This window comes from Drosophila grimshawi, unplaced genomic scaffold (assembly GCF_018153295.1).
Source record: "Drosophila grimshawi isolate 15287-2541.00 unplaced genomic scaffold, ASM1815329v1 contig_44, whole genome shotgun sequence".
Lineage (NCBI taxonomy): Eukaryota > Metazoa > Arthropoda > Insecta > Diptera > Drosophilidae > Drosophila > Drosophila grimshawi.
This window is the reverse complement of record NW_025063240.1, coordinates 20758565-20772095: the sequence shown is the minus strand read 5'-3', so window position 1 is coordinate 20772095 and position 13531 is coordinate 20758565. Positions and strand designations below refer to the sequence as shown.

Genomic DNA, 13531 nt, shown 5'->3' with positions numbered 1-13531 from the left:
AGCACTTGCTTTCTTATCACCACTAAAACACACACATATCCCACACACACACACACACACACACACACACACACACACACATGCACAGGCACACACATTTCGCCCGCATATCTGTTTACAATGGCGCAAGAAGCAAGAGGCAGATGAAGGATGCAGGCTGCAGGATGAAGGATGAAGGATGATAGTGGTGTGGCTGGTGTCTGTTGGATTGTGGAAAAGTGCTGCCAAGCTTAATGGCGGCCAACGTAGAAGGACTTTGATAAATACACGCACACATATACATGCTGTAGGTGTAGCTGGTGTAGCTGATGGTGGTAAGAATCAGGGTGAGGCAAAAGCTGCCGAAGCAGCCAAAGCAGCCAAAGCAGCCAAAGTTGCCGACCTTAATGGTGAACAACGTGCTGCATGTTCCTCCCCACGCCACACGCCACATGCCACATGCCACATCCCACATCTATATATATATGTCTGTACATATAGCGTATCAGTTACGAGACAGTTACGTTGCATGCCTCAAGTCGTTGCTGCGTTAAGCTGCAAACATCAATATTCAGGAAACTGACAACAGCACACACACACATACACACACAGACACACACACACAGACGCACACACACACCCATATAGATACACATTAAAACCACAGCACGCTCGCTTTGAGGGGTTTCTTCTCCTTGCTTCTACTTTGTGTTTGCCATATGCAAAATAGTTGCGCATAAAAAGTGTTGAAAGACATGTTGATGCCACTGGCATTGACTGTGCGCTCTGTTGTTGTTGTCAGTCCGTGTGTCTGTCAGTCAGCCATCGTCATCATCATCATCATCATCGTCATCATCATCATCATCAACAACATCATCCTCATCATTCTCAGCCGGAATAGAACTTGACTTGTAGTCGTAGCAGAATGTTTCTCTCTCTAGTTGACGCAGCGGAAAGGGAAGTGCAGTTGAGTCTCTCTATAAGCACCACAGTACGCCCCACACCACCCCTAACCCTTTACCCCTTCTACCCCCTCTTTACTTCTCGTCTAATGTGGCTTTAAATTTGCGCAAAATTGTGTTGCATACTTGAAGGCGTCTCAATGCCGAATGCATGACGGCTGTTTTGTCTCATTAGCGCTGCAAATGCTTCAAAAACGGGCAGAAGCAGTGGGAGGCGAGTGGCTGGAGAGAGAGGAGAGGCTTGACTCCACCCCGCCCCCCGCCCGCTAAAAAGAAGATGCGCACAAAACGAAATGATAATTGCGACAATTTGCCAAAATATAAAGCGAGACAAATTACTTGTATCGCTCTACTCTCGAAAACTTGTCAAAACAAATTGCTAACGGTATATGTTTTCCGGCTACAAGCGGTGGGGGCGAGGCTCAGGGGGAGGGGGAAATGGTACATGGGGTTGCAGGGTTAACAGGAGTAGGACTCTAAATGGGGAGCAGACGCGAGGCGGCAATTTTCTTAGATTTGGCAATGAGGCGAAATTGTAACGAGGGCTACATATGAGCACATGTTCCCTCTCGCTGAGTGTGTGTGTGTGTGTATGTGTGTGTGTGTGTGTGTGTGTGTATGTATGACTGTGTATGCGAGTTTGTGTGTAGTTATTTCCTTAACTGGCAACGCACTTGAATTTCCCTTGGCCCTGTCAATGTAGACGTTACAAAAAGTTTGTTTTGGCACTGCACTATGGGACAAAAAGATACTTTGCTAATCAAATTAAATTTGAAAAGGAAAATGTTACTGGAAATGCTAACTCGAATATATTAAGGAACAGGATGTCAAATAGGCGACACACATTCAAAAGTGGAACTGGAATTTAATATTTATATCAGTTATATTACTAGCCAATGAGCTATCGTAACTGAATCGAAAACCGAGAAATAAATGGAACCATTTCATTATCTTAACCGTAACTCTCAGACTGACAGAATTAAAATTTGATTTGACAACCTGATTTATTATGGTACCGAATTCCGTTTCCCTGAGCTGAGATTATAATTATCCAACATTAAGAACATCAGATTAATTCAACTCCCAAGAGTAAAAATATTTGTGTCACGTTCTCATTATTTTTAGACTTTTATTTTGATTATTTTGAGTGTGTTTGCTGTCAAATGTGCTTAGCTTAAAGCTACTTTCAAGCATCTTTGTATATGGCTTCAATTTTTTGATAGCATTTGAGTGACGAGCGACGACTTTTTAGCCAAAGTAGATTCATTAATTTAAGAGACTCTCTTTATTTCCGCTCTTACCTAACATTATCTCTTATCTTTTATCTTTGAGCTGCTTACTTTATGTGCGCAAAAGTCGCATTTCTTTCTACGATGCGCCGTAAAAGGCATTCGAAGCGGAAATGCCACAACACAACACACACAACACACTCAACACACTCAGAGAGACATTCGTGTGGGCATGCAAAAAGGGCGTCAAAGTTATTTAAACGCCAAACGAATCTCTGTCACACACACACACACACTCACACATCTCAATGAGGCAGCTGCTGCGGTGGCACGAAGTGGAGGCTGCTTCTTATGCTCATTTTATTTTTCAGTCTCGTTGCTGTTTGCTTTTTGCCAAGGACTTTCACTAAGCCGCTTAAAGCGTGCCTCAAATTGCGTTCCACAAGCAAAAGCTCGCGTGTCTCTTTGCATCCAGATGTGTGTGTTTTTGTGAGAGTCTATTCGAGTGTGTGCCTTATGCAGTTAATGAATTTAGAGCGCTGCTCGCATTTTAAGCACATTTTGTCTTTTCACTTTGGCTTTCAAAGCAGGCAATAACTTTATTATGCTCCATGTCTTTGATTGTTAACTAAACAGAGTAAATTATGGTTAGTTGGAATTTGGATAAGTTGTGGATGGAATATCACTTGTAGAGACTGCAAAACACCCTAAAATTCTTTGCCAGAGTTCTTGATAAACTTACTAAATATGCCATAGGGAAACTTGGAGTTGCATTAATGTAAGGCAGATATAAAGAAACCTGAAATTGAGTAGAAGTCTACAAAAACCAGCATTAAAGTAAAGTCTACGAAACCAATGAATATATATTAATGTAACTTTTTAGCTCTTGGGGGTGCGGTTTGGGTTAAGAAGTGTCCAGAAGCTTGGAAGTATAAGTAATTAAATAGAAGTATATAAAACTATTGAATATTTGTTAATGTGGCTTTTAATGTTGGTGATAGTTCTGAATTTTTGAGTGCGTGTTGGTCTTAGCTAAGAAATGTCCAAGTTTCAAGTCTTTAGCTTTATTTTTCGATTTTTACATTGGGCTTTGTGCCGTAGGAGCGGCACTTTCAAAAAAAGTATAAAATCGAAATCTGAGTGATTTCTATCGAAATCAACGGTGCCCGTTTTGCTTGCTTGGGAACGAGTGACAAGTTGAAAAATTGAAATCAGCTCTGCATTGTTTTGTTCGCCTCAGGATAGCAGAGGTGCGACAAATTCTCATTCCAGCTCATTTGATGTCAAATCGTGTCGAGTCACTTGCTAAGCGTCAGAGTGTCCGGAAAACTAAAATACAAAAATATAAAAAATAAAATAGAAATCGTAAAAATAAAACCAAATCCAGTTAATAAACATAAAAATGTTGCAAGGCAAGGACAACAGCGACGAACCACCGATCAAGATGGAGAAATTGGCGCAACCACGTCCACTAGGTGGTATGGTAATCCCGCCCGAGTCCATGCTTCTCGACAGCAAATGTGATGGCGACGTTGGTGGCCTGTGCTCCACACCGTCAATCAAGACGGAGACGGAGGAGTTGCCCAACTCGCAAAAGAAAGAAAAGCCAGAGGAACATCAACCACATCTACCGGTCCGACGTGGAGGCAAGGTTATGCCACACGACCGGATGAGCAGCGGCAGCCCATACGCCGCACCCACCTCCGATGCGGAGGCGGAGCTGCTCCACCGCAAAAAGGAGCCACCACGTCAGAGTGGAAAGTTATTTGCCTGGCAATATATGCTTATGAAAAGCAGGGATTTTGACGACAACAGCAGCAGCAGCAGCGACGACGATGACGATGGCGATGACGACGACGGCGATGGCAAAGACGATGCCGATGACGGCGGTGATGACGATGACGGCGGAGGTGACGATGACGGCGGCGTTGACGATGATGATGACGAAGACGACGAGAACGACGACGACGATTTTGACGAAACTTCCAGCTCAAGCGACGCATACAGCAGCAGTGACTCGGAAGAGGGAGATAAGCCACGTGGTGGTAAAAGAATTAAGCTGCATTCATTCAAAAGAAAAGCGCCGGCTGCAGAGCCTCTGCTGAACCAGGCAGACTCCTCTACGCCAGATTGTGTGCCTGTAGACACGCCCACAAGCATCGCTCAAATGGCAGAAGAAACCGAGCGTGACCTTCAAGAAGAAGACGTGCAAATAACATAAAATGCAGCCCAGGAAACAAAGGACAACAATTACCAATTGCTAATTTGCAAGTCATTGTTTGCAACATAACACTTTCATTCATTTAGATTGTCATACTCACATTGAACTATAATTGTCCAAGGAGGAATCAATAAAAGCAACAAGAATATTCAAACTGGTATTTTAGATTTGGCTAAGCTGCACAAAATTATATATTAATTAGTTCAAGTTATACTTTGACTAGTTGTTAATCAGAGAGTATATTTCTAAGCGGAGTCTTTCTTTTTCTTAATTTTTCTACATGGTAGAAATAATATTTCTAATTTCAGGGCTTTAAATGGAATTCTAAATTTGTTTTTTTTTTATTTTGTTTCATCTAGAAATTATTATTATACAAGAAAAACTTTCTAGTTTTCATTTCGGTTTTCATTTTGAAGCATTTTTTTTCTGAGATCTTGAGGAACAGAAATTCACGACTCAAGCGATAAGCGATTTATCCATTCTCTTCAACTTCATCCAGCCGAAGCGTATTTGGTGTGTCTGCTTTGCATACTCAAAGTCAAATCCCATTTGTCATTTCGCTTTTTTTTGTTTTTTAATTTACACGTAATATGTTTTTATTACCTACCCCGCTCTACGCTGTTAAGTTATGGTTCTTTCGCGCAAATGAAGTTAATTTTATGGGGCAATTATGAATGCCACTTTAATGGCCGCCTAATTTAAGCAGACGAAACACACTTGAAACCTGAATTTAATTTTACTCAAATTTATAACACATATTTTTCAAGGCCTGTCACTAGCAACAGCACTCTCGACACCCAACCAACCCCATCTCTCCCGTGTCCCCCACAAGCCACCCACGTTGTCCGAGCTGGCAATTGTATTGTTTAGCCTTTGATTCATTGGATTCGCTGGATTCGCTGGATTCATTCACTGAGCGTCTAAAGTGTATTTTAATTTGATTTCATTGTTCGCTGTCATTTCAAATGCCACTTGCTGGGCGCCCAAATGAATATGAATTGAATTCGAACCCCCTTTCCCCCAACGGGAGCCAGCTACTTGGATTGTTGATGCCTGTCTGTGTGTGTGAGGGGGGGAGGGGGGTTTGTGTGGATATTTGAATACCCTGTATTTGCTTAAGTAGTGTGGAACTTGTTGTTTCTTAGTTGAGCACACTTTGACTGCTCTCAATAAGCGAATGTTTATTTGATTTATGTATTTATAGAGCATATCCTAGTCGGTCATGCTCAACTCAAACACTGCTGCTGATTTTGTGATTTTTTTTTTGGGGCGCGCGTTCATTCATGACATTTATTCGATTAGCGTTTGATGGGTGTGGCATAATGTGGCGTCTGTCCCTTTTTGTCCCTTCTTGCCCTCCTGCTCGCTCATTGACATGGTATTTTAATTAGTTTTCAGCGTCATTCGGAAAAATAGAGACAGACCGACAGAGAGAGATTGAGAGCGAGAGAGAGAGAGGGACAATCTGAACTGCGCGGGCTAATTAATATGACAGACACAGGCAGCGCAAATTGCAAATTTGAATTTCATTCGAAGTGTTTCAGAATTGGTGTCCCCCCGTTCCCCTCTCTCGTCTGTTGTTTTGCGAATAAGGATTTTGCGATTGATTGCATTGTGATTGGTAAATAATGCTAATGGTTCTAGCTGCAAAGTGAACCACAAAAAGGTGAATTGGATTTTCCTCTTCATAAATGGACAGCAATAAAAAATCAAAAATTTCAATATAAATTTGAATTTTCCTGTTGCTCGTTGAGCAATTAATATGAGCAGAGGTCTAATGTGTATACCCTGTTTAATGGTTAAAACTCAAAGGGGTACCATGTCAGCGAAGATAGAGAAGAGATGACAAATTCTATATATGTTTTCCCAGTCTCACTTGATATATTTAATAAACAATTTGAATATTTAATAAGCAATTTCACCTGTCTACAGGGTATCTTTTAGTCAACACCAATCGATATTGAATTACATTCCTTGCTATGCAAATATTCGAAATGAAATTGTATCTTTTAACGTGCATAAATTTGAAGCACTTCTCTCTTTGAGTGTTGTTCACATATCAAATATTGCGTATACGCATAGCATGCTTTGATATGATTTGAGTTATTTATTGATGTTGATGAGGCTGCAATGCATTTTTGTGTAAATATTGAAATTGTACATAGCAAGTTGCCAACATCCCCAGCAGAGAAGTTTATTGATGTGTGCCGTTGAATTGAATAAGAAATAGAATTTCAAATCGTTATCTAAAATTGTGCATATTTATGCACACAAGTAAAACAGACAAAATGCTGTCAGTGCTTTAGCTGCCCCAACTCATTAATTTTATTCTTCAATTGGGGCAGCGAAATTATATTTAAAATTCAGGTCCTTTTTTGATCATGGTTTGACCTCTAGAAGAGGGAATGGTCGGTCATTGGGGAATGTTAAATACTCTTGTAGAAATTCAACTTTGCAAGGATTAAATCTATATTTGCTATACAATAAATTTCTTGATAAAGTTGATTTTTTAAACTTTAACTCCAGGTAGAATACTGGTTGATGGATATAACATAACTTATATTATAAGCTGGTTTTCAAAAAAGTGTTTAATATTAATGCTTTTTATATCAAATCCATCCTGTTATTGCCAAGACAGGAAGTTCAAAATGTAGTACTTAATGATATAAATAGAAGTTTCTGAATTGATAACAGAAGTAACGGGTTCTAGTTCTAGAGGAAACAGAAAAATACATTTGGCTGATCAACGGTGTGCAATCGATGTCATCATTTAACAATATAATAGAAAATGTAATTGCCATAGCCATTTAGCTAGCAGCTCAGGAAGACAAATATGCGATTAGCACAAGTATAAGCTATACGATTGCTATTACTACAAGAGCTGCTGAAGAGCGTAAAAAGAGCAAAAGTAAGAAATTCTTTGATTGTAGCGTTGTCTGCTCTGACATGAAGTGAATGGACCCTCGCGAGGGTATACAAATGTCCTGAAAATAAAAGATGCCGCTGTCAAGATTGTGCGCTTCTCATCGTCATCGTCATCCTCATCGTCATTGTCATCTGCGAGTTCCAAGACATGCCTATGCCTGCTGCATATATATATATATATATATATATATACATATATATATCAAGGAATACATGCGTTGAACGCTTGAATTACTTTTGCCTTTGTTAAAAGCAAACACAATGCCTAAATATGTATAGGGGTGGGGGCAGTTAGGGGTTGGGGTTGGGTTGCTCTTCTGCTGGGATTTGCGAGCTCAAGGATACGCGTGTGTGTTAACAAAATGCTACATAAATATATATATATATATATATATATATATATATATATATATATATAGGGGCAGATCAAGTGGGAGGCGACATATTTGCACAACATTTGTCACATCCTGCAGTTTGTGCCTGTCTGCCATCAAGATTTTGCATAGCACCAACCAAGACCCAAGCATAGCTCTGGAATTGTGTTTTCTGCTTTTCTTTTTTTCGTTTTTTCGTTTTTTAAATCGAAAATTGGTTTTGCCTCAGTAATTTGTTTTCTATGTAAATTTCTAAGCAAGCGAAAGAAAAACGTAAAAATAAATTAAATGTTTGCTGTTATTTGGAGCCGCTTAATCGTCAGTGAAAGGCAAAGTTGTGAGCTGAATAATGCAATTACCCAAGAAATGAGACGAATTTGTTGTTGTTGAATGTTCAATTGCCCCCAAACTCATCTCCTCCCCTCCAAAAAGAAAGATATAAAAATCTTGCGCTAGTCACTTTTTCTGTTTTTGAATCCCAGCAGCAACTGTGTTGCCCCTGCCCCATCCCCCGCTGCTGATATTCCTTGGCAAGTGGCACTCAACTTGTGCTCAACTCACAATCGGGACAGCAAGAAGTGGCTTCATCTTGCCACCTCTACTCATGCTCCCTATTGCCAGTTCCATGTTGCAACAAATCGAAATAGAAATTGAGAGAAAAATAAAAAAAAACGAAGTAAAAACACAGAAAATAAAATCAAATTTCAAGTGCTTTACGAAAGGCGCTGCAAAGAGGCGTGGCAGGGAAACTGAAGAGCTATTTGCATAATGCGGCTGCTGCATGAATAAACCATTTCTGACGATGATTGCGGCACATGCCATCACCTCACCACCCCCCCTCTCCCCACTCACAATCCACCCACATGGCTGGCAAAAGCGTTTAAATCAAATCCCAAAAAAGAATTGCTGGGAAACAGACAGTGCCAGTTTAGTGTTAGGCGGGAATCCAGGAATATGGCAGCGATAAAGCGTCGCACACGCTTCATTGAACAAGCCGGAGTAGCGACATAAAAATGTACTATTCATATATCTATATATACCTATATATATATTTTCATTTTGGGAAGAGCAGAATTTATATGGCTTTAAGGCGATGCAGCGACAAACGAAACGACTGCCGAACAGCTGCACAAAAAGCAACATTTCTAGGTAAATGTGCCCGCAAAAGTATGCTATAATAAATGTGAGTTAGCGTTTGTTAAGAGAAACGGAGTAGAGATACCCTATAAATGACTGCAAATAAAGGAAGCTGCTTGGCTGCACTTCATAGATATCGTATGTGTAGTTTAGTGTCTTAATATTAATCTGTGCATGCCAAATACAAGTTGCTTCTTTGTGAAGGCTCCAAAATATACTCAAAACAAGGAGTTTCCAAAACAATATCTACAAATCTAATAAGATTTCTAGAAAATGAAATTTGACCAAAGCGAATACTGGTTTCGGCCTATAATTTATAAAAGTTAAAGGTTATACTTTGGTTTCAAATAAGTTATTGTAGTCAATTCCAACAACACATCTCATATAGCTAACATAGTGTAAATGATTATTAGAAAAAAGGTTGACTTTCTTCGTCAATCCTGACTCCCTCGTTTTGAAGAACAGGTATAAGTAATCTATACGCATATGTATAATCTCTGACAGACAGTCAGACAGTCGAAACTGGATCGACTCGTTTCTTCTTTCTGTCCACATTAAGAATATGCATATATATAGTTTATGGGCTGGGCAAATGTCTACCGCTTATCACAAATAAAACTTTATGACACAAGGGCATAAAAAGTGAGCTAGACGAGGGGGTGACTGGTCTCCTTTTGAATATCAAATGTCATTGACAGGCGGCCGGCCGTTCACATAAAACTATTTGCAGGATGCGACATGTCCTGCGGCATCTGTGGATGGAAGGTGTAAGAAGACGAAGTAGCAGACAAGAAGTGCCACAAACTCATAAGCCAGAACCCAGACCAAATATGAAATAAATCACTGTGCGGGTTATTGACACGTAAGCAAATATTTGCGCCCAACACACGGACAGATCATGGAGAGGGGGAGTGAGGGGAGGGTGCTTGGAATCAACTTCGCCCCTCCTTTGCGGAAAGCACCACGTTTGCGACATGGAAAGCAGCGCGAAAAACTCTTAAAAACTTGTCAGCAGGCAGCGCAACACGCTGCGACCTGCGCAACCTCAAAGGTCCCCTGTGTACCACAATAACACACACACACACACACACACCTACCTCTCCTACTCTATGCCCCGTCTTTAGCTCCCTGCCACGTCAACAGCAAAGTCCACTTAATCCAAATTCTGTAAAAATTGTTGGACGGAGGATGGCAGCTGCTTCAATGTTAGTTCAACCTTTGCCAAGTTGACGTTGAAGACGATGACGACGATGACGACGACGACGACTACGATGGGGCAATGTCACAACTGCTGATGTATGTGCGTGATATGTGTGTGTGTGTGTGAATGTGTGTGAATGTGTGTGCCTGATGTGTATGCCGCCCTGTCATCAATTTCGCCTTGAATTTGTTTACCCTTTCAGCAGAAGGCTCTGTCAAATGTGCGACGACTTTGACTTTGTTAAGTAGACACGAGCTGTGAAGCATTTTGGGGGAGGCAACTGCTTTATTGTTGCCTAATGTACAGTGAACAATTTGTGGCACATGCGTGCAACATTACAACAACAACCACAACAACAACAATAAATAGAAGAGGAAGAGTAGCAGTAAGAACAATGTGCTAAACTTGCTGCTTATCTGCGGCTAATTATGAGTAAATTTGTAAAGGTAACCGAATATAATGAGGCAAATACCAGAAGTAAATTGGAAATGCTGCTAATTAGCGTTTAATTATAGCGTTGTCAGAGAAATATTAATTAAATATTGAAATATTACTTACTCAAACTGGCAGTAAATTGTATAAGGAAAACTTAGCTAAAGCCTAATTTTATGGGGCTTCTAAGCAGCGTTTCTTGGCAGAGTTCCTCAGAGAGTTATATTCTTGAAGAATTGACAATTATAGCTGTTATATATTTGCAAAATTGCATATATTTAATAATTAACCACTTAGCTCCACTTCTAATGGGAATAAGCTAAATAGAAGCTGCTTGTGGACATGACTTGAGATTTGTGCTACATGCCGCTTGCAGCTAATACTTTCTAACAAGGATTAACAAGTTCGTGCTTGTCAGCTTACGTTGAGAGTTAGACATGCATCAATTTCCTAGCCATATCAGTGGCATCGGCTGGCCGGCTGGCTGGCTGGCTGGCATTGCAACTTGCCACTTGAGCTCAACACGATTCGCATCGCATAATGCTCATATTCACTTGGCTTAAGCTGCACGCATCCTTCACCTTCATTCCATTTGGATTTGGATTCGAATTTGAATTTTGTGTGTGTGCTATGCACAGTTAAGTGATTGCTGAAATCTATTTGCATAATTTCTACAGATTTTTCAATGGTTCTCCCAGTTGCTTCTGCTTCTGCTCTTCGTGCTGTTCCTGCTGACGTGCTTCTGCATAATCCGCAGAGTTATTCCTTGCAATTTCCACCACAATCTACCCTCCCGCTCTCCCTTCTCCTCTCTCCCTCCTATCTATGTCTTCACCTGACACATGTGCTGCAGAACATGCCAGTTAAGCGTCCACAATTTTCTTTTTCAACTTTATTTTTTCGCTTTTTCTTGTGCTTCAATTTTACGGTTTTGCATATGCGAATACTTTATGCAGATTTATGTCAACTTCTCTGCTATGTGTATCCAGACAGGTAACGCCCACTTGCATTTATTGAATTAGTCCATGAGTGTGTGTGTGTGTGTGCAGCAAGTGTTGTAAAATGTGCTGTAAAATGTGTTGTAAGTTTTTGGCATCAGCTTGAACTGACAGAGAACGCAGGACAACAACAAAACAACAGAACTAACAACGCACGACAACAACTTGTTTTGCCCTACTCACCAACTCGGGGGAAAAATAAAACCCGTTTCCTACCACCTACCACCTACCCCCTACCACCCCACATCCACCACTTCCCTCCTCACTCTTTGCCTACCTTCCGCCTTAGGCTGTCGTCGCTTGTCGCTTTGAGCCTGTTTCCTGTCGCGCCTGTGCCAAAACCTACATAGCTCTCTCCTCGCCTCCTGGGATCCTTGGGACGACTCCTATTTTTGTATTTTCTGCTTCTTTTGCGTTTCATTTTTTAAATGAAAAGAAAACTTATCTTCAACTTTATGATGATTTCAAAAGCAACAACAACAACTTGAGGAGTAGGACACCAACTATAGGAATGGGATTCGGAATGGGAATGGGATTCGGAATGGGAATGGGAATAAGAATGTGAATATTTTCCTTCTTCACTTGTCGCACTTTTGATATGCTGTTATCAAATTGAGTTGGGCTATGACCGGTTGGAGTTCGAGACTAGTTAGTTGGTGCCTTGGTTCTATTCGATAATTGCATAAACTTATGTATAACATAGTTAACAACTGTATCTATACAGTTATTAAACTAAAGTCACATCATTTTGCTTAGACTAAGAGTCTAGTCAACAAAATATATCCTCTATCAAACCCAAAAGTGAGAGCCATATTGAGACTCATAATTTGGTAGACTCGTCACAATCTTAAAATCATTTCTTAGCTTATATTTATACGAGGAACAAAGTATTTCACAGTCGTTGGCTTTCGGCCTAAACTTAGTTTTTCCTCTTGACTCGTATTTGTGTTTTTGTTCGCGCTACTTTTTCATTTCCTTTGTGTCGCTCGTCCCCACCCTGCCCCGACCCTCTCTCTCTGCCCCTCTTTGGCCTTATCTGTGTTGGCTGCCACTTTGAGACATGTTTGCCGAGTCAGCTGAAGCCGCCCTGAAGTAGGACAACACTTAATTCTGTGTAAGTACTCACTCAGCTCATTAAGCGAGGGACCAACAGCAGGGAAATTAAATTCCCAACGAAAAATGCCAAACAGGAAACAGAAATGCTCAAATTTTGCCAGTCGGCGCAGCGAGTGTGAAAGCGAAATGCCAAAATGTGAATCCGTTTAGTTGTGGCCCAAAGTGGAGCCATCAATCAGCAGCAGCAGCAGCATCAGAAGCAGCAGCAGTAGCAGCAGCAGTAGCAGCAGTAGCATAGCAACTGGAAGTGCTACACAAATTACACTTGAATAAAAATATGTCTAACTTGAAGTGAAGATTTGTTCAAAGTAGATTCACGAGAGAGTTGACATTTTATTTAGTGTATCTTTTGTATCTTCACAGCAAACATAAAATGGCTAAGTCTTTCAAATTTTTTTTTTGCCGTGTAGCAAGTTTCCCTCAAATGGACGCACACACGCGTGATGCTCTTTACCCGCTAACCCCATATTCCTAGGGATGTTAGGTGCTCGCCTTCGACCCTTTAACCCCCAGTTCCCAAGGGATATTTTTTTGCTTTCCGAATAGTCTCGACCATAATTCAGTTTGTCGCTTGTGACTACTGCGGCCAAATGCAGTTTTGTGGCTTGAGTTATTGCAGCCAAATGCCGACTCCTCTTTTCCTCAAACATTCAACACTCGAATTCTGCGGTCAACTGCAAATGCGCATAGATGAACAACAATGATGGCAGCTGCTTTCCCCCTTTGCCAACAGAGTTCAACAACTGCAACACTTGACCCGTTTTTTGCTTTGTTGTGCCATCTGTGCTATAAGCCCCAAGTGATTATCAGTTATCTGACTACACCTTATAGCCTTTGCTTATTTAACTGTAACTAGTTGTACGCTGGGGCTTTACATAACTTTAATGCTTCTCCCCAACCCAAAAACCACTTTAAATAATTACAATGCACAAATAGCAAAAAATATGCAAATAGATC

General features: G+C 40.7%; 1 protein-coding gene across 1 annotated transcript; it reads left to right on the top strand.

The window, feature by feature from the left end:
* The first annotated feature begins 3572 nt into the window (after positions 1-3572).
* On the top strand, positions 3573-4391 carry LOC122322587 (nucleolin-like). Its single transcript, XM_043215401.1, has 2 exons — positions 3573-3924; positions 4042-4391. Exons 1-2 carry the CDS (start codon positions 3573-3575, stop codon positions 4389-4391), a joined length of 702 nt encoding a protein of 233 aa, XP_043071336.1.
* The last annotated feature ends 9140 nt before the right edge of the window (positions 4392-13531 follow it).

What these genes read in the sequence shown, in the direction of transcription:
- LOC122322587 (XM_043215401.1), top strand. Translation starts at nt 3,573, where the DNA reads ATGTTGCAAGGCAAGGACAACAGCGACGAACCACCGATCAAGATGGAG. An exon ending in AAAGGAGCCACCACGTCAGA is followed by an intron (nt 3,925 to 4,041) that starts GTGGAAAGTTAT and finishes GCGATGGCAAAG; the next exon opens with ACGATGCCGATGACGGCGGT.